This window comes from Gekko japonicus, unplaced genomic scaffold, assembly GCF_001447785.1.
Source record: "Gekko japonicus isolate JY-2015 unplaced genomic scaffold, Gekko_japonicus_V1.1 scaffold169, whole genome shotgun sequence".
Lineage (NCBI taxonomy): Eukaryota > Metazoa > Chordata > Lepidosauria > Squamata > Gekkonidae > Gekko > Gekko japonicus.
The window spans coordinates 287,925-314,238 of record NW_015161951.1 but is presented as its reverse complement, the minus strand read 5'-3'; the positions used below and the strand labels follow the sequence as shown (position 1 = coordinate 314,238).

Sequence of the window (26,314 nt, the reverse complement as noted above, 5' to 3'; positions counted from 1 at the left end):
ATTCCTGCCCAAAAATAGCCCTGTGGTTCTCCCTTCTTGCATTTTATCATAAGAACAACAACTCTGTATGGTAGGTTAGGCTGAGTGACTGGCCCAAGATCACCCAGCAAACTTCCATGGCAAAGTGGTGATTTGAGCATGGGTCTCTCAGATCTTAGTCTGATACTGTAACCACTATACCACACTGGTCTCTACAGTTACCTTCTAATCAGGCTTTTAAAACCATCATGGTTTTAGACTCTGGTTTGAACCCTGATTAATATTTGTGTCAGAGCAGAAAGTGGAGGGACGGAAATTGTGTAGAAGAGAAGGAACCTGTGACTTATGGGGCACTCCTTGTCTTTTACAGTTCTGCAGGGCCTGCAAGATGGAACTCTTCCACCAGGCCTTTAATTAAGGAGCCACACCCAATACATCAAGGACCTGGGCCCAATACCATCACTGACAGCCCTAGTTCTGCAAACACTAAAATCTAATACTGTCTGCATTTACTAATGTGTTGATGCAACTCTGCCTTCCCCATTGTTACTTAAATTGGTATTAGCACCTTATGTTGTTGTTTTAAGATTTAATGCTTTTATTATATTGCTGCTTTTAGCTTTTGCATGTATGTAAGCCACCCTGAGCCTGCCCTGGCGAGGAGGGCAGGGTATAAATAAAAAATAAATAAATACATTTTAGCCATGGCTACAAAGTTGGGAAGTGTTATATCGGCACTATGCCTGATTCCCAAGCAGGCTAGTATAATCTTACCATCCTGTAGAAGAAATATAGTGAGGGAAATGTATTGGGGAATATATTAATGGACCAGACTTTTTCATTCATCTTCCTGGTGTTCAGCTTTGCTTTCTGAACAGTTGAAATGGGAGATGCAGTTCCCCGTTAGACTTTTATTATTCTACAGAAAATTAAGAGACTTCTGTTCTAGATTTGCTTTTGATAAAGCATTAAGCGATACGTGATGATCCAAGTCGATGGCGTCATCGCAAGAAACCTCTGGTCACACATCGATGTCAACTCCCACTTTGGCTTCGAGAGTAGTTTTGTCCCTAATACTGGCTTCCATCGACGCTGACTGACCAGTACTGAAAAGCCTGGTCCCAGCACTGGAATCTGACACCCTCACTCCTGCCAAAAAATGCAGAGAGGGTAAGGATCACAAACCAGACAAGCAAAAGAAGCAGAAGAGCGATACGGAAAAACCTAAGCGTTCTTTGGTTAAGGCTGCCTCAACGCCTCATCGCATGCCAGAGCCCTCCTCTGTACCCCCCATTCAAACTGCTTGACTCCCCCGTCTGTAAGTAATCGCTTGGCAGATTGATGTTGCTCCTGATACAGCCCATTCAGCTCATGGACTCTGAGCATGAAATGAACCTGACACAACGATCCCGATCTTCCAATGCCAAGAGCTTCCATACCAAGCACAGGGATCAGAATATCTTTCCATCCTCCCTCTCCACATCACCAGCCCTTTGACGATCGGGATCGATCCCCAGGGCTTCATCCTCCTCCACCACCTCCAGTCCGATGGGACCAGTGTCAGTGGCTTTACCTATATGGAACCTACCCACTTTCCACCAGTATGCCCTGGTTTCTGGCTCTGTCCACCGATGGACTGGGATAAACAGTTTACATCTTCTCACCTGTCTTGGTACCGAGGCCTTCTCCCGACACTGGAGACACCACTATCGAAACCGTCGACACCGACGGACAAGCAATATAGAAAACCCAAGGACAAGTCTACTCCATTGATACCGATACCAAAGGTCCCGATGCGCTACTCAGAGCTATCTGGGCCAGCTGACTCTTCTGGCACTTCCGCCCAAGACTCAGGGGATGAAGGCTCAGAGCAACCCACAAACCCCTCTCATCCACAAAAGGTCTCAGAAGATCTCCCCATGTCACCTCCAGAAGACCTGAAATCATACAGGGAGACTTCATCAAATACATGGCTACTACCTTGACCCTGTCCACAGTACAACCCCCACCTACAGTCACTGATACAGTTTTTGACATCGCACAGATGGATACTTCAACAGCTGTCACTTTACTGATGGCTTCAGTTCTACTCCAGGCTGTGAAAGCTCCTTGGTCTCATCCAGCCTTGACTCCCATCTCAAGCCGCAGAATTGCCCATATGTACAAAGTCCAGGAAATAGGGGCTGAATTCTTAATCACACACCTCAAGCCAAATTCAGTGGTGGTCACCTCCTCTTCCAAGGGTAGACGTACACATTCCACACCTCCTGAAAAGGAAGGGAAGAAACTAGATTCCTTTGGGTGCAAATTCTACTCTGCGGGCGCCCTGGGCATCAGGACCTCAAATTATGCAGCCCGCATGAGCAGGTACCAATATGCTCTTTGGGAGCAACTTTCTGAGTTTATTGCAACCCCGCCTGAGGACTTAAACCATCAAGCCATACATGTTCAAAAGGAGGGCATGCTATTAGCAAAACATCAGCTCAACTAAGCCAAGCACAGACTACATGTGTCAGCCAAGATGCCTACTTCAGCCATCGCTCTTAGATGTCACACATGACTGGGGTCCACTACCCCCCAGCAGGGTACCAAATCTTATGTGGAAGACCTTCCCTTTAAAGGGAGGGCCTATTTAGTTCCACTACAGATACTGTCCTCCAAGAGCTAGACAAAAGCATCAAGACCTCTCGCAGTCTCGGGGTATCCTCTTCCAGCAGATCTTTGAACAAACCCTGGTCTTGGTGTTCCTTCAATTATCAGGTAAGGAGGGATTGCCCGAGAGATAAACAAGATCCCGTGGGAATCCCCAAGGTGCATCCTAGTGACACCACGGTGGCCTCACCAGCATTGGTTCTCCATGCTTCTGCACCTTTCCAAGGGTTCCTTCCATCACTTCTGGTAGTGTCAGATCTTCTACTCTTTCAGGAAGGCCTGGTGCTCTACCACAACATCCGACACCTGAAATTCACAGTGTGGAGAATCCCATGACAATTTTATAGCAAAGCGTAGATCATGTCTTGCTGAACTGTTGGAAACCCTCCACTCGCAAGTGCTATGACTGCAAATGGAAGAAATTCCTAAATTACCTTGACTCCACAGGGCTACCTTCACCCCCCTCAGACGTCTCTGCTAGCTTTGGCTTTTTGTTGTCCCAAATGGCTCTAGACCTAAATCGGTTGTGCCTTCATGTCTATTTGGCTGCCACCTCCTCCCATCATGCCTCTGTTGATGGATATTTGGTGTTTGCTCACTCTCTTACCAAGAAATTTCTTAACAGGCTCATCTGTCTTTTTCCTCTGATCATTGTCCCACACTGGCCTGAGATCTCCCCCTGGTCCTGGCAGAACTTTCAGGGTGACCATTTTAACTTATGGCCACCTGCAGCCTACAACTCCTTTCCTGGTAAACAGCCTTTCTGGTTGCTATCACTTCCACCAGGCGAGTGAGCAAGTTGCTAGTCCTATGTTGTGTCCCTCCATATTTGACATTTCATCGAGATGATGTCTCCTTGGCTTCTGACCAGTGTTCCCTCTAAGCTGAGTTAGTGTGAGCTAGCTCACAGTTTTTCAGCCTCCAGCTCACAGATTTTTGTCTTCGCTCATGAAGGATGACTCTAGAGCCAACTAATTTATGCAGTAGCCAAATCGCTCGCTCACAAATTTCATGCCAAGTAGCTCACAGAGTAGAATTTTTGCTCACAAGATTCCGCAGCTTAGAGGGAACATTGCTCCTGACATCACCTTTCTTCCTAAGATGATCACAGAGTTTCATCTTCAAGCAGACGTTGTTCTCCCTGTGTTCTTCCCCACTCCGAAAGATGACACAGAGCATTGTTTCTATACTCTGGATATGCAAAAGGCTTTGCTTTTCTATTTAAATAGGCCTCTTGACTTTCATAAGACTCCGGCCCTCTTTATATCCTATGCCGCACCCACTCTTTGATCATAAATTGCCCTCTCAGAGGCTGTCCAAATGGATTGTGGAGACTAGTAAACTCTATTATCTGTTGGCTGAGAAGCCACTCCCTGGACCTCTATGTGCTCCCTCCATCTGAGCACTAGCCACTTCAGCTGCCTTCCTCAGAGTTATGCCCCTCAGTGACATCTGCAATGCAGTGACATGGGCTACTCCTCACACCTTCATGAAGTACTGTGCCCTGGATGTGTGTCTCCATCAACGGACTTTGGTGGGGTGTCCTGTGTTGCAGTTGACTTGTGTTTGAGGCCCTTCCAGCACCCTCCTCCAGGTAGACCTAGGCTTGTTACTCTCCCAGAGGTGTGATGCACAGAGACCACAAAGAAGATAGACAGGTTGCTTACCTGTAACTGATGATCTTCGAGCGGTCATCTGTGCATTCACACTATTCGTCCTATGCTGTTGGTCAGAAGGAACTGGTGGTATTGTTGTGCCCCTCCTTGTGGTCATGCACAGTGAAGCCCCCTGTGTATGACCCAGGGAGTGGATGTGAAAATCCCTTTAGCTTTCAAGTTTACCAATCGGGGTCAGTGCAGGTGCACTGTATCCCATAGAAGTGAATACACAGATGACCACTCGAAGGTCACCAGTTACAGGTAAGCAACTGTCTTTTCCTGGGAAACATTTTATTGTTAGAACGTCTGTTTTCAGAATTTTGGATAGACTAAATCAGAAGATAGATGCCATGAACAAGTGCTCAGTGAGTTACCATGGTAGCAGTAGGCCTGTAAATAACTCTGGCATATTTGAATGTGAGTTAAAGTCCTTTGAGAATATTGAAAGCTAATCAGTGTGCTATTAGCAGCAAATAAAGCCAGTGTAATGAAGGTGAAAGCCTTGGAAGTGTTTTTTTCCCCTGTCGTGCTTTGGCCTTTTTGATTGAGTTCTGTCTCTTTGTGGCTGAGCACCAAACACTGAAAAAACATTTCAATGGGATTTTTTCTGTCCCAAAAGTGCTTCCACATTGACCCTTGTTACTAAGCCAGCAAGTAAAATATTCACAAAGTAAAAACTGGGCAATGTAACGTGCTTTCCTGAGACAGACAGTTGAAGCTTGTCTGTCCTTACAGGCAAAACTTAAGTAAGACTCCATTGTGATTTTTCAAGAAGAACTTGCCACCTTTTCGAAAATATCCTGTCATGCTGTATTTGCCTGATAACAGCAGCATAATTTGGGAAGGGTTTCATTTGTCACAACATGGAAGTCAGTGATCTGAGATAATGCAAAGAGAGCCTTGTGGCTTGTTGGGCTTGCAGGTTTATTGAAGCCCAAACATTTGTGAGCTAGAGCCCATGTCATAAGATACAAGTAATGAATTCTATGGAAGGCAAGAGGTATAGTTTATGCATTAACCCAGAATTATGCAAGACGAGTCAACCAGTCACAATAGTTGTACCCCAATTAAATTTATAGTACCTTTAACTTTGGTAAAATAGGGAGGCAGGAAATTTTCTTTGGATAGGCTTTGAAAAGTACTGGGTCTAGATGTGTTGGTAAGTGAAACAGCTCATAGTTTATTTCAGCTCGGGAAAACAAGACAAGGGAAGCAGGACCAGAGGCCTGCTTATATTCCCATTGTGAACCACACCCAAACACACACACACACACCCGTGACAGGAAAATTTACAGTGCACTTGCATTCCATAGGTCACTCTAGGATCCTAACCGCCCGATTGGGTGCGTTCTAGGATCCGTGCTGGCTATTGTCTAAGAGAGCGAAGCTTAAGCCGTTTGCATGGCTGTGAGAGGATCTGACCGCGATATATGTAAGAACACAACCGGCTTCCTGCAGATAACTCCCAGTGTCAGAATCACGGTTAAGCCAACATTTCTCCTATCAGCCCAGAGACTCTTCCCCTTGGAAACTTAAGCAGATGTTGGCTTGGAAGCTCTGAGGCCTTGTTCTTGCAGAAAGCAAAGGAGGGAGTCAAACCATGCCTGGATTGTAGCACTTCAGATAGCAGGGGGAAGCTAACTCAATGAATTTCTCCTGGATTACTTTAAAAAAGTGTCTCAGAGGTAGAAACATTGCTCTTCCCTTCTGACACCCTTTGCCAGAGGTGTAGTCCTGGTTCCATTTTTATAGATGATGGAAGGGATGGCTACACTGCAGTGTTTTAGAACTCAATGAGAGAGATGAGATGAAACCACAAAAAGAGACACTTTCAGTATCTGGCATAAAAAGTAACCATGCTTATTATTCTATCAATCCCTCTTAGGCAGGGCATTAAGCATGTAGGCAAACACAGAATTTGTCCTTGTTATGATTGCCAGCTCCAAGATGGGGAATACCTGGGGATTTTCAGGGTGGAGCTTGAGAGGGTCATGGTTTTGGGAGGGACTTCAATGGGGTATAATGCCATAGAGTCCACCTTCCAAAGCAGTCACTTTCTCCAGGGGAACTGATCTCTGTCATTTGGAGACCAATTGTAATCAGTCAACACCTGTAAGTTGGCAACTCTAGTCATTGTGCATTTAAATTGGATGTAGTTGAGAGGTAGCTTTGTGCATGATTGATGGGATGCAGTCTAGGTATATATGTGCGGTTGGGTGGTACCGGGCTCCAAAAATGATGTTTGAATGGTTCTTTTTAAAAAAAAAACAAAAAACCCGAAGGGGATTTTTTTCTTGCATTTTCTAAAGACTACAAACTACAAAGAAAAAATGGGAGGGGGAAACAACTACAACTAAAGATACAGAAAAGAAAACCACTACTAACTAAAACCCCCAAGTATAGGAGATCCTACATTAGCTTGTGTAAGTGTTATTCTTAACATGCTTAGATTACATTGAACATGGTCATTTATGCTAACATATTTAGCTTTTAGTCCATCATTTATTTTAAGAAAATTCTAAGGGCAACATTAAAGTAAATGTTTTAAGGCACAATTCACAGTCCTTCAGCCTTTATTTAGCTTTGTTCTTTCTTTTCCTCAGTTGATAATCTCACTTGGGGGCGATGCTTGAGTGGCTCTGATGAGTGAGCTATCATCTAACGCACTGTGTTGCTCACATGAACTGAATAGTACAACAAATCCTTGTTCTATGTAGTTCTGGTGCAAATTACTATCGAGAAACATAATAAGAGCCTTGCTGGATCAGATCAGTCGTACATCTAATTCAGCATCCTGTCTCACACAATGACCAATCCGTTGCCCTGGAGGACCAACAACAAGTCATAGAGATTGAGACCTTCCCCTGGTGTTACCTCCTGCCCCTGGTGTATCAGAGGTTTGCTGCCTCTGAATGTGGAAACTCCCTTTAGTCATCATAGCTAGTAGCTATGGTAGACCTATCCTCCATAAATCTGTCTAAACCCCTTTTAAAATTGACTGTGTCAAAATCCAAAGGCATATGTGTAAGACAGTAGTAGAGAGAAACTCTTAAAACACATCTAGTGTTACTCAAAAATCTCCCAACCCTCAGGAGCCGCTTCTTGTGGGCTGTGAGGGTTATTGGGGGGGGGCACTCAGAAGTCATTGGGTGTGTGTGGAATATTAAGCATAGCCATTTGGACACTCTTCAGTCTGAACTCAGCTTTAAAAGAAAAAGAGTTGTACTATAAATTTTAATTAAGTGCTTTCCTTTTGCAGTTAAATCCACACTATCCAGAGGGCAAGAATGGCGAAAAGGTTGTGGTAAGTACTTCTTCTTTAAATATAATATGGAATAGTTTAGAGATAGGGAGGCAGCTAGGCTCTAGAAACACATGGAACAATCTAAGAAATTATTTTTATGTTGAAGAGCTAGGAGTTTGTCATTAGCCTTTTATTTGTTTTAAAATATGTTGACAGCTATTCATGACAGAAGTCACTGAGAGCAACTTACAAATAAAATGGGCAATCAACTGCAACCCAACAGTAAAACAATAAAAACAATCCTCATGTTTACTTTGTACAAAAAGACAACTTAGAAAAAATGTATTTCTCTAGACCTTTGGAGCCACCACCCAGAGGGCCCTCTCCCATATCATGATCTGATGACTAGAAGATAAACGTAAAGGGAGGGCCCGTATGTCATGAGCTGGGTCAGGAACAGTATAGGCCACATTGTCAGAACACAGCAAGTAAGACAAGAGCACCAATGCAAGAAGATTAGTCAAGGTCCAGTCTAAGGTTAAGCACAGAGTCAGCCATCTACTCTGAGAGTCAGTCCATACAGCAAGGTCTAAGAAACCAAGAGTTACTCACAAGCAGGTTCAGGAGCAAGATGAAAGCTTTTAACTTGTTTCCGGTCTATGGCGGTGCGCTGAGCAGTTGCACCTCCCGGACCTCCCGGGGGTGAAGCTGCGCTTTGACTGAAGGAGGGGGTGCGCAGGATCGTCACCCCCCCAGAGACCCGGCTGAAGGGGCTCTGGCCATGGGACTCTTGAGGGGTTGCCTCTTCGCCGGCATAATGCCGGGGAATTGAGGCGCCTCTTCGTCCTGAAGGTTCTTTGTGCTATGAGACCAAATGGAACCAAGCAACGCTGACTGGGGCAAGCGCAGGAGGTTGAGCGAAAGAAACAGAGTTTAAATGAGGTCTGAGGACCAACTATGAACGTGAGTTCAATCTAAGTGTTTAAATAAAAGGAAAAGAAAGCTCCCCAAACCCCCCACGGAACAGAAAGTGAGGTGAGCGGGGGAGGGATACCTCCCGAACGCATGTACTTAAAAGCAAATTGGAGGGGGGAGCGGAAGAAAAAGTGAATAAAACTGTTAAGAAAGACTTACCAAGGTGAGTTCGAGCGTACAAGCACATATTCAGAGACTTTTAAAATATCGGTTAAAGTAAGCAATCCACAAAGATGGCGGGGAAGAAGACGGAGAAAGAGAAACCTTTAAAAGTGAAAGGGACTGAGAGTCCAAGACCGGAAGCAACCAGTGAGCTGGCAAAGACATTGGTGGAATCCATGCGCCCTCTGCTGGACCAGATGAATAATCTCAAGCAGCAGTTGTCAACAATGAATCAATGTATCACCACCCAGCAAAATCAGTTGAGTGAGACACTTAAAATGATGACTCAAACAGCTGAGAAGGTGAAAGAAGTGGACGCCACTGCACAAATAATAATAATAATGTTTTTATTGTATGGTTAAATATTGTGTAATTTTAATGTATTTATGCTTTTATGGAAGCCGCCCTGAGCCCGCTTGTGGGGAGGGTGGGGTATAAATTTGATAATAAATAAATAAAATAAGAAGAAAGTACAAAAGCTGGAAAAGAAGCAAATCTGCACGGAAGATCAGCTGTTACAACTACAAATGGAAAAAGCTAATTTGATTCTTCGCTTTCAGGGCCTTCCAGAGACTAAAGGAGAGAATCTGAAGGAGAAGATGAGTGAATTATTGGCCCCAATGACAGAGATGAAGGCAGAATCTTTGCTGAGCGATATGGATGTGGCCTATAGGTCATATTCAGGATATATAAAGAAAAACAATCTGCCTGGGGAAATAGTGATAAGATTCTCGAAGAGATGTGTGAGGGATGCAATCTTGAAAGTGGCATCTGGAGCTCCTTTGAAAGTTGGAGATAATGCTATCAGAATCCTAAAAGACATTCCATTTGAAATATGACAAAGGAGAAAGAAATACAAAGATTTAATTCTTTTTCTCCAGACAAATGCAATTGAATACAGATGGCTAACACCAGAAGGCGTGATCTTCAAAATCAAGGATAAAAAGGAAAAGATTGACTCTGTTCAGAAAGCATAGAAATTTTTGAGAGTCCAGATGGGAGAGCCAGAGGAGGAAGAAAAAGAAGGGATGGACAGTAAGTCCAGAGGCGAGTTGGACTCGGGGGCTTCTGGAGAGGACTCTCTATCAGAGAAAGGGGCAGCCGCCCCTAAAAGTCCTTATAAACTGCGGAAGAGACTGGGCAAGGGGAAATGAAGGCTGAAGGACTCCGAATTGTGCCTTGAAAAAACGTTTTTTTTCTTTGATACTAGATGCTTAGGGGTCTTTTGGGTTAACAGTGATAGTTAAGATATGAAAAAGATAATACAGTTGAATCAGTTCATAATGGGATTAGCGTGATTGAGAGATAACGTGTGCCAAGCGAACTAGATGATCTCCTCTCTTGGGCTTTTAGATAGTAGTGGGTATCTTTTCTTTATCCCTTAATGTAGTCCCCTTCCCTATTTCTGTTGTAGTTTGTAGTCTTTATAAAAATGCAATTAAAAAATCCCCTTCGGGCCCCCCCCCCCCAAAAAGCTTTTAACTTTGTCACGGCTGGTTTTTATAGCTATATACTTAAGGGTCATGCTTGCAGCTAGCTGCTCGGGAGTAATCCTGCAACTACTCAAGCAGCTGGCATTGGGCCAGGAGGCATGCACTTTGTCATCTCTCCTGTAGTTCTGTTTGTCTGCTCCATCTGCAGGGCTCTAAGGATGTATACTGGAGGACTGGAAACAATTAACTGAGTTTCACCTGTTGAATCAAGGCTGTGGTTCTTCACCAGCTGTTGGCTGTGAATCCTAATAAGCCTGCAGCTCACCTTCCTGCTTGTCAGCTTCTGCTGACTCAGAGCTGGCTACACGGGGCTCATCTTCTCCTGAGAAGTCCTCGCTCTCGCTGAGCTCTGCCCGACCCATGACACCATAACTCAGTGAAAGAGCCTCTGCTTTGCATGCAGGAGGCCCCAAGTTCAAGCCCCAGTATCTCCAGTTAAAAGGACCAGTCAGTAGGTGTTGTGGAATACTTCCATCTGAGACTCTGGATAGCTGCTGCCAGTCAGAGTAGAAAATACTGACCTTGATGGACCCATGGTCTAATTCAGTATAAGACAGCTTTGTCTGAATGAGCATTGCACTCCCTTGCCTTGTGATATTAGATAGAAAAATATCTAAAAAGATTTTCCACTATATATGAGTCTGATGAATTGAGCTCTGTCTCCTGAAAGCTTATGCTGGAATAAATGTTGTCAGCCTTTAGAATATCACTTTACCACAGGTAGGCTGCTGTTCTTGGCCCAAATGACATCTTGCTTATAGCCTTGGCCTTTTAAACAAAAGTACAGAGAAGGTGATAGGTTGAATCCCTACCACCACCAAATGGGTTCATACTGTGTATCCATGACCATCACCCTCTTCCCATTAGGATTACCAATTGGAGAAATGGATGGCATTACCCCAGGGCCTGCTATGAGAGTAGTAGTGGGGGGGAGACACCATTTGAATAGTCCTTGGGCACATTTTACCTGGTGCCTCTACCACATGTAATGTCCAGACAGAGAGGTTGGTTTCCCCACTGTGGGATCTTTTTCTTGGGTTTGTTCCCAGAGATGTAAAATTTCCCAGAGATGTAAAATTGGTATGCTGCTCCCAGGCCACATAAGGCTTTGAAGATCAATACCATAACCTTGAACTGGATCCGGTACTCAATTGTCAGCCAGTGCAGTTGGCGCAGCACTAGCTAAATGTGTACCCGCACAGACGTCACTTTCAGCAAGTGCACTGCTGCATTCTGTAGTAGCTGTAGCTTCCACATCAGGTTCAAGGGCAGCTCCACATAGAGTGAGTTACAGTAATCTAGCCTGGAAGTGACCATTGCATGGATTACAGTAGCTAAGTCCCAGGAGGTGAGATAGGGATCCAGTTGCTTGACCAGCCGAGGGTGATAAAAGTCTAACCTGGCAATGACGGTGACATGGGCCTCCATTGGAACTGTGTCATTCAGGATCACCCCAACTTTCCTCACCCATGGTGATGGGGTCAACAATGCCCTACCATGTGTCAGAAGCCGGACTTAGGTACAGGATCACCATCTTTGTTGGATTTTATCTCAGGCGGCTCTGCTGTAACCATCCAGCCACAGCCCTAATTCCCTGTTCAAAATATCTGGGGCGAAGTCTGTCCAGCTGTCCATCAACAGGTAAAGCTGGGTGTAATTGGCATACTGATGGCAACCCAGCCCATGGCCAGGGTGGAAACTGGACTGGAATGGATCCAGGATGGAGACCTCATCCAAGAAAGCTTGGAGCTGCTCAGCCACTGCTCTCTCAACCACCTTGCCCAGAAATGGAGGATTTGAAACCAAACAGTGGTTGGCAAGGACCATAGGGTACAATGATAGCTTTTTCAAGAGTGGACGCACCACAGCCTCCTTCAGTCCCACTGGGAATATCCCTGAAGACAGGGATAAGTTGATGATCTCTCCCAGAGGGGCCCGGACACCATCTATGCAGGCCTTGACCAGCCAAGACAGGCACGGATCCAGGGGGCAAGTGGTGGGCTTCGAAATTACAACTCAACGATAGTTTCAATTAAACTTTAGGTTTTAGAACAGAAAGTCACTAGTTCTCTAAAAAAAACCCCAAAGCAAAAAAAAAAAAAGCCCATTGAAATAAAGTAAGGTGCATTTTTACAGAATAAGAACAGTTTTTTGGTGATTAAAAGTTTTCAGAGTCTGTTTGGTTGTAGTGCAGGTAGTTTGGTACCCGACTTCCCTCAAGTAGTTAGATGGAGATTGGCCTGGCGAAAGAAGAGTGACAGGAAGGGAATGGAGTGCAGGCCCATAGCTACAGTGGGGCATCTTGGGGCTAGGCCCCCTGACTTACTGGCAAGGCCCCACACCTTCCCATTCAGCCCAGGGCCCCCAAGTGGTGGCAGGTGCGTGGAAGGAGCTCGGTGTTCCTTTAATTCAATTAGTCAGTGCCCCCTAAGAAATGTAAATGCCCCCCTACTTAAAATTCCTGGCTATGGGCCTGATGCAGTGGGACCCTGGGAGAAAGGCAAAGGAGAACACTAGAAGGGTGGAGGGGAAGGGGAGGGCTGTGGCTCTCCCACCATCTGTGCAGAGGCCTGCTCCACAGCTGCCTTCCACCACCCTGAGCTCTGGCTGGGATGGTGCAATGAAGAGGCCCCAGAAGGCTCTCTTCATTGAGGCAGCTGCTGAAGCACAGCTGCAGGTGTTGGCACTGGGCAGGGGTCTGCTGCTCCGGCTGCTCTCCAGCTGTTGTTGAGACCCAGCAGCAGGGGGAGGAGCAGCCTGAGCTGTCTTTTGTGGAGAGTTTGGGGGGTGAGAGTGTTCCAGCTCCAGGATGCAGAGGCTGCTGGAGAAGCTAGAAGATAGACTGGGTGCCCCTTCTCTGGTTCCTCCAGAGTCCAGCAGGCCTTCTGAGGAGAGACAGGAGTGGAGGCCAGAGATGGCACAAAAGGAAGAGATGGAGGTGCTGCCCAAGGTGGTACCATCTCAACCCCTTCTGCCTTGGGCATCTCTTTCTGTTCCCTCTAGACACAGTGTGTCTGTCCCGAGTTCCTCACAGGAGGTGGCTCAAGGGGTTCCTGCAGCGGCTAGTCAGTGTAGCTGCCCTACATCTCCATAGTCTGGAAGCATTTCCAGCACATGGAGGACCCCCAGTTTTATACAGTAATAGTTGTGTAGAGCCCGGATCAGACAAGGGAGAGACCTGGCTCAGTTCTCGACTACTAGACTCAAGAACCATCTGAAGAAATACCACCAGACAGTGCTTCTTTGGGGGGAGGCTGGGGGGGAGATCTGTATTTGGCTACCAGTATAGCTGAACCCCCCCCAAAAAAAGATTATCTGGTTTTTTGGGAGTTCATTCTGCTATACCGAATACAAGGAATCAGTTAAGTCTAATAGCCTTGACCCGCCAGTCAGGTGTTGAGTTTAAATGTCTTTCTTTCCCTCCCTGATCTTGGCACCTGGAGAAGAGCAGGCAGGGAACCCAGGCATGTTTCCATGCCTGCCCTTTGCTTCCCCAGCCAGCCTGCTGCGGATGCATGGAAACACGCATCCTTCCCTCCCTGAGCCTCTCAGCTGCTGTGGAGAAACTCAGGAAGGGGAGGGAAAGGGGGGGCATGTTTAAATGCCTTTCTTTCTCTCCCCAAGATTGGGGAGGGAAAGAAAGGTATTTAAACATGTCTCCTCTGACTTTCCCTCCCCTCTTTGAGTTTCTCCAGCTGCTGAGAGGCTCAGGGATGGAAGGAGGCATGTCCCTTGTCAATTTCACTAACATCTGAATGGTGGGGAGTGAAATTGGCAAGGAAATCTGCAGGGGCTACCAGAGGGAAAGAAGGCATTTTAACATTCCTCCTTTCCCTCTGGTGGGGTCTATCAGACCTGAATATTTTCGGCAATACCGAATATTTCCCCAATCTGAATACTTTACCAGTATTGGACTGGGGAAATTCGGCATTTACCAATATTTTTCTGGTCTGATTTACCCGAAATAGAAAAATACTGGCTTTTTTTTGGTACATCCCTAGTCCTTACATCTGTATTCTCACCAAGAAGGGTTATACACCCTCTTTATTTTAATGTATTTCTTATTTGGAAGAGTAGATTGGAATAGTGATTGTAATGTAATGCAATGAATATTAGAATGTTTGTCATTTAGAATCGTAGATTGAAATACATTTCACTTGTCTGGTTACAGATGATACATAACAACTGTACAACCAATTGCCCCACCTCAAAGAAATGGATACTGTTAGTTACCTCCATGCTTGAAAGGAGACAAATGGAGTGTAACAACAAGGTCCAGTTAATTACTCTTAGCACTTCACAATTAAAAAGGATACACCAGTCTCTAATTCTGACATATTTATTTGCTTCTCTGTGTTTCCCTCCCAGAATTGAATCCAAACAAGTGTTGACCATGTAGACTTAGCTTGTTGTTCTTGTTTGATCTTTGCATCTGTTAAAACATCATTATGTTAAATGGTAACCATATAAACTAAGCTTGTTATTCCTGAATATGATAAATATCTTCATTATGTTGCATGTGAATTTACCCTCTGCCTATATGCATGGACTGGTAAATTCAATTTCATTTTATCTGAGGAGGTTTGCGAGCACATGAAAGCTCATACATTGAATAAAAATGTGCTGGTCCTAAAGGTGCCAGTGGACTCAAGCTATAGTCATGTAGGTACATTTAATTTATTGTGAACAGATTTACTTCAAAAAGGTTAACTTACTACTGCTCCAAGCCCATGTAAAAGAGAAAAGAAGAGAGGTCATAAGAGAACATAATGTTGGATCAGGCCAAAGGCCCATCCAGTCCAACACTCTGTGTCACACAGTGGCCAGAAATACCAGTATATAAGATGAAAAAACAGAAGGCAAGCAATGGCCAGAGTGGCTCAGCATCCAACTAATGAGAGGGTCACAACTGTCACATGTACCTGAGTGGAAGAATTCTCTTAACTCTCTCCCTCCCACATTGTCTTGCATGCAGAGTTACAGTAGCCAACGAAATCTGCTACACATTGCCAAGAAAAGCACAGCTAATGCCCTTTACCTCTGAACTATGGCTGAGCTTTGCCAGGCCTGTGAAAGCTGCGCTGGGTGGGAAGGTAGATGTGCATCAGTGGCGTCCTCATGGTAGCACAGAATGATGGGTTAGGCCTCAGATCTGCCCACTGAGACCCTTAAGGTTGTGGGAATTCAATCTTTGTGTCGTCTTAGCATTCTGCAGTCGTTGCCAAGTGTAGTCATAGTTAACAATTCAGTCTCTGTAATGCCAGCAGCACAACTGCTGGGTTTTTTTTTTAAAGGACTCACTTGGGAAGAGACTTAGTGATAAAGTCAGAGAAGCAAAAATTAAAAAGAAAATGTCCCCAGTGCTGTAAAACAACAGTATGTGTGTATATGTTTGTGTATATACTGATGTCAATATTCAAATAATGTAAAAGCTGTTTGTGGAGGTGAACAGATGCCCACGTGGACACAGTCACACTATTTCTGATGTATTAGATTCGTATTCAGCTGAGGCGCACATGTCTGCATCAGCCTGGATAAGGTATATATCTCGTTACAGAACATCCCTGCCTCTTCCACCCCCTCCTTTCAATAGAATTTGCAACGTGATGTCTCGCCTAAAGGATACTGTGACTCACAATAAATATGAAGATTCATGAAAGGTGTTAAAAGGAGGCGAACCGCTGTGCTTTCTGCTATGCTCCAGTAGCATTGGAGTGTGAGGCTCTGCTTGCTTAATTTGCCCTGCTTGCTGTTTGTACAGACATGAGAGAGAGAGAGAGAGACTCAGCTGTGATCCCTGACATTTCTCACCTCCGTGTGTTTTGTAAACACCCACAGAAGTAACTTGAACACTGAGATATTGGATTATGCTCAATTTAACAGAGGTTTCTGGAATTTCAGCTCTTAATAATCTTAATAATAGCCAGTTTGTTGTAGTGGTTAGGAGTGCGGACTCTAATCTGGGAGAACCGGGTTTGATTCCCCACTCCTCTACATGCAGCTGCTGGTGTGACCTCGGGTCAGTCATAAGTTCTTTCAGAGCTGTTCTCTCATGGGCAGTTCTTGGGAGAGCTCTCTCAGCCCCACCTACCTCGCAGGGTGTCTGTTGTGGGGAGCGGAAAGGACAGGGATTGTTAGCCGCTCTGAGACTCTTTCGGGTAGTGATGGGAGGGTTGTAAATCCAATCTCTTCTCTTCTTCTTCTTCTTCTTAATTTCAGCTGCAGTGTGCACATTAGTTTGATGCATTCAAGTAGTGAAAAGACATTAACATCACTACCCTAAGCTGTGTGGTGCCCTTCTTCTTTTTTTTAAAGTACCCATAAGGTACACTTTTATTATTTTTCATATTATACACCAACAAACAAACATACTACATAACATACATCCACTTACACACATAAAACATACAAAGAGATCAGTATATTATCTTATAACTCTAATACCATATTTAAAGAGTTTCTATAAGTTTTCTTAAGTTTCTGTATACTCTTATCTTTTTACCATAGTTTCTATTTAACTAAAAAAGATTAATAATACCAAAAATTTCATTACTTTAAGCTATGCATTTATATTGTACCAATCATGTGTGTGGTGCCCTTCTAAACCCATTGACTTCAGTGGACTTAGAAGGATGCAACTCTTAAGGGTTGTATTGTAAGCCTGAGTCTAGTGGTTCTGCAGAGATCAAGTTTGCATTTTAAAGGAATGGGTCTGTAAGGACTAGTACACTTCTTATACTATACTGTGGGCCAATCTATACATGCAGAAAAACCATCTGTGTATCCTTCCTTGGGCAGTACCACTACCGTTTGTTGGTGGGGAAACCACATTTTTCGATATGTCATGGAAAAACAAATCCCTTTGTGTAGAAAAGTGACAAGTAAGGGAAAGGGCTAGTTTAGAATCCTTCTTCCTAACATGTTGTTTTTCTATATGCTGGGGTGGGGCTTAGTCCCACCTGCAATCTGAAATGGCATAGTCCCAGCAAGACTGTACCACATAATTGTTGACATATCAGTTGGCCCTGAAATCCATGTGCAGCCTGTGTTCTCTGAATTCTAATGTGAAGACCCTGGACTTCCCATAGGACCTTGAGTGAAATCTGTTTGTGCTGAGAGTTTTAATATGAGGCATATGGTAATTCTGTAGTTCAGCAAAATGTGCAGCGTAGGGTTAAGAGGGACAAAACACGAGTTCTGCCCAAATCTTTGTTGCCATCTGGAAGGCTCTTGGTATTGAGAAAGGAGTCTTACCACAGGAGCCTTCTACTTGTTTTGTTGCTTTATCTTTGTCCTTCTTAAATGCTCTTGCTGCATAGAAAGAACAACAGCCTTGGAAAAATACCTGTCTGGTTTTTATGTAGTTCACATTGAATAATAATGTGCACAGTCATGGGAGGCTTTTTGACCTGTTTGTGAGGTAGTGTCTGCTTGTCTCCTTACAGCTCTGAACCAAATTGTTCCTTCTGTGTTTCACAGTCCAGACAAAGACTAAAATTCCATGGTGGTGATTTGCGCAAAAGCCAACCAACCTGTGGAACATTCAATAGGATGCAGTGTAAGGCACATAACTCTTGTTCCTCATCAGCAGATAGACGGCGAACTTCTCGCTTCAAAGAAGAAACGGCAGGCAGGGGAGAAAATTATGTACACTTTGGTGTCTGTGCCGCATGGAAATGATATTGCCTCTCTTTTTGAGCTGGATGCAACTACCCTTCAGCGAGCTGACTGCTTAGTTCCCAGGTACTGTTGCAGACATGAAATGCTCTGTACAGATGTACGTCTGTGCACAGGTGTATAGGATTGCTTCAACAGTGCCAGTGCCAGAAAGTAAAGGAAAAGCAAAAGCTTCCCTTTGTGCCAGTGATAAATGTCAAGAATGCTGCCATGCAAACAAAAGATATATTAAACTGGTATTGGCAGCTGGCAGTGAAATAATTATGAAGTTAAGATACAAGATTTCAGAGCCCTTTGGGGGTGGGTGGGAGAGATCAGGGCCCTCGTGATTTAGTGCAATGCTGCAGGGCCTGCAAAACTGAGTTGTTCCACCAGGCCTGTGGTTGAGGGCAGTGTGTGTGTGTGGGGGGGTGTCAGTTGGTAAGACCTAATGGATTGGCCTCCCCCTTCCCCCTCCCTTATTTCCCCCACTGTTCCCCCTTCTTTAGTGGTTAAACATCTCCCCTTCACATTGGGTTCATGCCATCTTGATTTTATATAACTGCTTGTATTGTATGTATTTTAATGTATTTTACTGATGACTGAATTATTTGAGATTTGGAAATTTTAATTGTATATTTATAAACTGATGTTACCCACTCTGAGCTCGTCTTTGGGAGAGTGGGCTATAAGCTAATTAAATAATAATAATAAATTGAATAATAATTGAATCCATCCATCAATCATGTCACAAGGAATGTAACAACCCGATTGTTAGCTGAGAGGTTGAGTCAAGTTAGGAAATAAGGCGTTTCAGATGAAATTGGCTCTGATTTTCAAAGCATTTTACCCATATTAATCCCTTTTTCTCTCTCCCCCCCCCCCAGCCCCAAGAATTGTATATTTTCAGGAATAAGCACTTCTCAATAGAAAGAAGCTCCATAAGTTAGCACAAAGATGGCTAATTAACAAATCAGTCACACGGGTCGCACCAGTCCAAGCTAGTTGTTATGTTCATCCACTAGAGTTGCCAACTCCAGGTTGGGAAGTTCCTGGATGTTTGGGAGGGCAGTGCTGGTGAGGGCGAAACTTGGTGAGGGGGTGGAGGCTCAGGAGGGATCCAATGCCATACAGTCTACTATCCAGAACTGTCCCATTTATATTAAGCCATCTTGAGCTCTGTATGGGAAAAAGGTGGCTAATAATTTTTTTAAATAAATAAAATTTCCTCCTGGGGAACTGATCATTTTAGCCTGGAGATCAGTTGTAATTCCGGGAGACTGCTAGGCCCCACCTGGAGGCTGGCAGCCCTAAACAGCACTGTACCAAGTTGAAGGATGGTTTGGTGCAATATTATTGGCACATTAAGCAAGGATGCCTATAGCACTATCATAGTTTCTGCCTTAGCAGCGCTCATTTTTGTCTGATGTGTGGGACTGCAAGAAAAAATGAACTCCTCTTGCGTGCCTCAGCCCCTGCTGTGAATTCCCCCTCACCCTGCACCTGCTTTAGCCTTTAGAGAAAGGTCCTTCATTGTATATAGTTTGATCTTCTGTGGGTCAGGGAATGAGAACACTGAGCCTTGCTGGTTCCAAGAAATAATGGCAAGCTGCAGCCAGAATTGTTGGGCTCTTGATTCATGGGATGCCTTCTTGCTCTAGATGTGCAGTAGACCATTGCATGGCAACTTGAGGCCATTTGGTTGTCTCCAGGTGTGTTGATGTCTGGCTGGAGAAAGAACAAGCCCTGCCTGTGATGTGTGCCCTCACATGGAAGTCTTTATGCGTGGTGGGCTTAATTCTTGCAGTCTGCCCCCTTCTTGATGAGGAAGAATCCAGTAAATAAAGCTCCTGCACCTTTGGGGGGTTTTCATATTGAGTACCCATGGGGAAGAGCATATGTCATACTTTTCACTGTGGCTGGTGTTTGTCTTTGGCAGGTGTTTGTCTTTGGTCTTCTGTGCAGTCCTGCATTGGGACCTGCACATGTGCAGGCCTGCCGATGCAGAGAATTTTTTAGCTTCTTAGAAATAGAGAGGGCACCCCTCCCATCGTTGCATGCCTGGAGTGTTCCTGCCAAAACTGCGCCAAGGACGAGGTGTGCCATTTTCCTTCAGTTCTTCTTTTGCTACCACGCTGAGAGAAACACTTCTAGCTTTGATCCTATTTTTCAACATTTTCTCTTGACCCGTCCATCTGGTTTTTTGTGGGATTGCCAATTTCAGCTGGGTCTGATCCCCTTTTTTCTCTGTTTGTGCCTTCGTTATGCCCCCAAAATCCTTATTCAATATGTCACGAAAATGTCCCACTCAGATGCTCTCTGCATAATGTGCCTCAGGGAAGCTCATGACATACTCTCTTATTGTCTCTGTCAGCAATTTACCCCCAAGGCCAGAGCAGACAGGGCTTCTCACCTGAAGGCAACGCTTTGGGAACATGCACTCTTGAGTTCCAGTAAGCTGGCAGTGAAGTCATCTGCCTCGCATGAACCGATTCCGAAATCCCAAATCCGTGGCTTCACCCAGGTCAGTCCTGACCCTGGATCTGCACCATCATCAATCCTGATCTCCTAAACAGTCTACAGCTCAATGGAGCTCTTTTGAGCCACCAACACAGAAGGCGCGCTCGGAGACCAAGCATTCCAGCAAGACTTTGGTTCTGAGCCACTTTAAGCACCCTGATAGACCGTCCAAGACTCCAATCCGTTATTCACCGGAACCAATACTAGATGCTCTGCCACCACTTCTCTGTGCACCTTGCCACACACTGAGGACCCCATTGGTTCTGATTCAGAAGTCAAACCCATGTCAGTTCGAGCAAGGCCAATACAAGTGGAGAAGCCACCTCCAGCATTACAGTCATTGGTTCTAACACAGCAAGACAAGCAGTTGGCACCTTCTTAGCATTTCCCTCCAAAACCCAAGTGGGGTGGACCCTGGCAATTGCCTGCCTTTCCATCATGCTCACAGCAGTGGGGTGACCCACTTCCCTCGGATCTGATTTCCTCATGCAGGCATGCGTCAGCTTCCTCTCTGGCCCCATATTTTCGCCCGGGAGCCCTGACTGCCAATCAACAGCATTTCTCCGGTTCTGAGCAGAAGGAGGGCTACCATTCTGACTCAGGTTCGGAATTAGCAACCAGTCCCTCTCCTGATGAAGTCATAGGGGATACCACGCAATGTCACCAACTGAAGATCTGTGCCCATTCTCCGAACAGATGATTAAGATGGCTGAGTCCTTGGAGCTTGAGTTTGTCTCCCCAAACCCGAAGCCCAAGCATAAGATTCTCTCAGCACTTTACTCTGACACTCCTACCTCTGTTGCCCTCCCCATCCTGGAAGATATTCTCGACATGGCTAAGAGTTTGTGGAGAAACCATCCTCTATTTCATCTTTATCCCACAGAATGGGAAATCTTTATAAAGTTAGAAAGATTGTGTTTTCCTTTTTACCCATCCTCCCCCTTCCTCTTCGATCACAGAGGAATTTCAGGCCAAGCACTGTCATGTTTCCCACTCTGCCCCAGTGGATAAGGAGAGCTGCAGGATTAAGGCTATGGACCGGAAGGTCTGAATTTTAAAATCACAAATTATCATGTGATAATGGCTGCATATCAGCTCTTTCTTTGGGACCAGGTAGCTCCACACTTTGACGCCCTTCCTGAGGAGCATCACTCAGTGGTCAAGTTCCTGCATGCAGAAGCAACACATCTTGCTGAACAGCCAATGAATGCTGGGAAGCATGCAGCACACTGTTCTGCAAGATCTATGGCATCTGACATTGCCTTCCGGTGCTTCGCATGGCTGCTTTCTACTGCCCTGCCTCGAGATACTCATGCTAAAATAGAAGGCTTGATGGAGACCAGCTATTCTCAGCCAAGATGGATGAGACTGTGGAGCAAATAAAAAAGAACAAGCAGATGGCAAGGTCCTTGGATGTGACATCTGGTCCACCACAGCCTGAGCCCACTACAGGATGCTTCCCTCTGAGAGATCGCACCTACCACCAGCTACTGCTGCCCCTCTTCTTGATTGGGTCATGGCTGCCATTTCTCAGCCTAGTCACATGGCAAGCTTTGATCCTCCAGAGCTGGGCTGAACCCCCCCCCCCCAGTTGCATTCTCCTAAGGAACAGGGACAGAAGGTATGGTTCTGACTATATGACAGCACACTGTTGTCTGAACTTTTCTTCCAGGACAAACTGACTCCCTTTCATACTGAGTGGCAGAAGATCACCTCTGACGCTTGGGTTTTGGCTATTATTAAAGGGGACAACAAGTTGGAGTTTATACAGAAGCTTCCTTTGGGCCCTCCCCCTCTTAGTAGGGAGGAGACCAATGATGCTCACGTCCATGATGCAGTGTTAGGGCTTATCTGAAAGGGTGCTGTTCAGTTAGTCCCTAGTTCTGTAGTTGCCAGGGGTTTTTACTCCCATTATTTTTCCATCCTTATGCCCATCCTTGACCTGCCTAACGTAAACAAGTTTTTGTCTGATGGAATGTTCCAGGTGGTTTCTCTTTCTCAAGTGTTGCAATTGTTAAAATTAAATTGATGGTTCATAGTCTTGGATTTAAAAGATGCTTATTTCCCTATCTTGATTCACCTGGACTACATGAAATATCTCTGCTTCCAGTATGGTGACTAATTTAACAGTATACCATCCTCCCCTTTGGGCTTGCAACTTCCCCACCTGTTTTCAACAATTGAATGGACAAAGTCATTGCATTCTTGAGGTCAGAGGGTTGTACCGTCTTCCCCTGCTTTGATGACTGGCTGCTAACTGCTTCCTCGGAGGACATATTGTGGGACCATTTCTCTCTGGCCCTGGCAATGGTAGCCAGGTTGGGACTGGCAGTTAATTGGGAGAAATCTAAACTGACCCCTTGTAGGTTAGCCCACTTTATTGGTGAAGGTCTGGATTCTTCTAAGAGCTGGGCTTATACATCTTCTTGACTGCCTTAGTGCAATTAGAGCCTTAATCTCCTGCTGCGGTCCACTTGGCCAGGTTACATTTATGCCCCTTGCAAAACTGGTTCCTGAGGAAATTCATCCCATCCTCTCAGGCACAGTCTACCCATCTGTCTGTGTCCAGGGCCATCATTAGATCCCTGTCGTGGTAGACCTTGGATGCTAACTTGTTAGTAGGGGTTCCCTTTGGGGTACAGCTCCATACCCATATGGTCACCACAGATGCTTCTCTCTTTGGCTGCGGCACCCATTGCTGTGAATTCATGGTGTGGGACATGTGGTCTGCCCTTGAATCCTCCATGCATATCAGTTTTCTTGAACTAAGAGCAATCTGATATGCTCTTGCTTCTTTTGTGGACTTGCTCTGCAACAAACACGTGCAGGTCAACAAGCAAGGGGCTGTCAGAACCCACAGCCAACAACGGAGTACACACTTCTTTAGAAAGGTTATACTTTTATTGAAGAGCCATAGATGCATTAACATAGTCACTGTTAAGAATAGCAGTTGCCTCTTGAACCTAATGAGATATGGGGCATTCGTATGCACCCCCCCCACTGCGCTGGCCAATTAGGCACCCTCCCACGCGCAGGCTAAAGCCAGCAGACGTTACTATGCGAAGCTGGGAATTGTTTGGCTCCCACGACTTGCCTGGAAGGCAGACAACACACACCACCACCTGTACTTCTTTAGAGATAAGCATTTCAGCGCAAAGCAGAGAGAGGAATGTGAAAGCAATTTACACAGACAATGAAAGAACATCCCAACCCCCATGGCAGCATAGCTGACAGGGGCATGGAGTCATTTCTCTTTGGAGAAGCTGCAAGGATCTGGAATTGGGCAAAACAGAACAATGTTTCCCTCTATGCAATTCATATTGCTGGGGCACACAGCACTATGGTGGATGCACTGAGCAGGTTCACCTTCCCTTACCATAAGTGGTCACTGTCAAGGAACCAGTCTTCCAGCAGTGGGGTTTCCCAAATGTAGACCTGTTTGCCACTTCGCAGAATGCAAAGGTCTCACTTTTCTGTTCATGGGCGGACCTCAATGCGCAGTCCCTGGAGGATGCTTTTCAGGTTCCCTGGACAGAGGATCTCTTTTTATGCTTCCCCGCACCTTCTTCTCAATAGGGAGAGTGTTGAGCAGAGCTCAGGCTCAGGGCACCCACTGCATTCTGGTTGCCCCCTTTTGGCCCTGGCAGGTCTGGTTTGCAGAACTGTTCCTCCTATCCAAGGGGCACTGCATTCCTTTGGAGCCTGCACCAGACCTCCTCACCCACGGGCCCCTCAGGCATCAGGACTTAGCCAGGCTGTGCCTGACGGCATGGCTTCTGAACCCTCCTATTTAACTTTTTTTTCTGGGGTGTTGGAGGTACTCAAAAGTTTTCAACCCATAACTCCTGTGCTTGGAAATGGGAGCTCTTTTCCAACTAGGAAAGAGGAAAGATTCTGCTTCTTCATCCAGCCCCTTTCTGCTGATTTTAGAGTACTTCCTGTCTCTCAAGGACTCGGGTTTAGTTCCCTCCTCTGTGATTTCAGCCTTCCAGAATGTTGTGGATAGGGTATCTGTTTTTCCCCATTGCACCTCTAAGCAGTTTCTCAAGGGTCTCTATAATATATCCCCTCCAAAACTGTATGTGGTACCTCAATGGTCTCTGGTTTTGGTTTTGTCTCATTTGATGCTGGCCCCCTTTGAACCACTTCACAGCTGTTCCCTCTCCTTGCTCTCCCTTAAGGTGTGCTTCTTAGTTGTTGTCACCTCTGCTAGGATGGTGGGGGAGCTGGCTGCCCTCAGAGATGATCCCCTTGCTCATTCAGTTTCCCCCCAATGAAGTGGTACTTCACCCTAGTCTGGACTTCCTGCCCAAGGTGGTCTCTTCTTTCTACTTGTCCCGTCCTGTCTCCTTGGCCATATTTTTTCCTGACCTTGTTTCCCTAGCAGAAAAAGCATTGCACGAGTTTAATGTAAAAAAGGGCTTTATTATACTACCTTCACCCCATAGAGCTGGTTCGGAAGTGTCATTCTTTATTTGTCTGTTTTTGGGGGCACTGGGTGGGATGTGCTGCCTCTTCAACAGTCTATATCCAAGTAGATAGTTCAGGCTATTAGGCTGTGCTACGAACATGCCCTTCATCCCTTTGAGTTCACTCCACTAGGGCACAAACTTCCTTTACCACCTTCTGCAGAGGCATCTCATTGCATGAGGTCTGTAGAGCTGCTACTTGGTTGTCAGAGGACACCTTCATCCAGCACGACACCTTTGATGCAGATGCCTGGAGAGATGTGGCAGTGGGCAGGACAGTCCTGCACTCCCTGTTTGAATGGAGCTCCACACCCACTGCCAGATGAGTAGCATGTTACTCTCTCCAATGTGGGACTGCACAGAAGACCGAAGACGAAAACATGGTTGCACTTACCTGTAACTATTGTTCATCAAGTTGTCTTCTGTGCAGGCACATGTTCCCTCTCTGCTGCCTCACTACGAACTCTTTCTGTGACTATGCTTTGTGCCGCAGGGGGGCTTGGCAGTGTGGAAGGACTGAGGGGATTAAAAATCCATGTTTTATAGCTTTCATTACAGCAGGAACACTCTGGGCATGCACTGAGGGGAGGGGCACAGTCTCTATTCCTAAGAAGCTAGAAAATTCTTTCCAGTGGCAGGTCTGCGCATGCGCATTCCCCAGTGTGAGCCTGCACAGAGACAACTCATGAAACAACAGTTACAGCTAAGTGCAACCCTGTTTTCTAGGATTTGGTCCTATTTTGCTATGCTTCTGATTTGTTCTCAATTTAATAGATTTTGTCAATGGAATTGCAGCCAGTGTTCCCTCTAAGCTGAGTTAGTGTGAGCTAGCTCACAGTTTTTTAGCCTCTAGCTCACACATTTTTGCCTTGGCTCAGGAAGGAGGGCTCCAGAGCAAACTAATTTATGCAGTAGCCAAATCTCTTGCTCACAACTTTAATGCCAGCAGCTCACAAAGTAGAATTTTTGCTCACAATACTCCGCAGCTTAGAGGGAACATTGCAGCCTATACAAATGCTTTGCCAGTGGTTTCGAAAAACGATACAGCATGCTCAAATGACTTAAAGTTGCTCCTTGAGAAGTGTTTTTTTTCCTCTGTTTGCTTTTAGGAATTCATATGTCCGACTGAGACACCTTTGCACCAATACATGGGTAACCAGTACCAACATCCCAATAGACAAAGATGAAGAAAGGCCTGTGATGTTAAAAGTAAGTATTGAGAGCAGTCAGTGTAACTTAGATGAAGAAAAGTGTTTTACACTGTTAAGTATTGATGATTGTTCACCCTCTGTCCCGCTTCCCTTCATCGCTGCAGATTGGAACCTGCCAAACAAAGGAGGACAAGGAAGCTTTTGCTATTGTGTCTGTCCCTCTGTCTGAGGTGAGAGATCTGGATTTTGCCAACGATGCCAACAAAGTTTTAGCATCTTCAGTTAAAACGTTGGAAAATGGCTCAATATCACAAAATGAACGGAGGTCAGTGTTCTTGCTTCCTGCCTTCTTCCT

The 26,314-nt window shown here is 45.4% G+C and overlaps 1 protein-coding gene across 1 annotated transcript in view; it reads left to right on the top strand.

Moving 5' to 3' along the window:
- The window catches only part of ITPR2 (inositol 1,4,5-trisphosphate receptor, type 2), a 326,434-nt gene that overhangs the window by 76,120 nt on the left and 224,000 nt on the right, over positions 1–26,314 (top strand). Inside the window, exons 10-13 of the mRNA XM_015429433.1 lie at positions 7,230–7,241; positions 17,759–17,906; positions 25,918–26,017; positions 26,124–26,284. Of these exons, the coding sequence (XP_015284919.1) occupies positions 7,230–7,241; positions 17,759–17,906; positions 25,918–26,017; positions 26,124–26,284 (421 nt within the window). The remainder of the gene's footprint in view (positions 1–7,229; positions 7,242–17,758; positions 17,907–25,917; positions 26,018–26,123; positions 26,285–26,314) is intronic.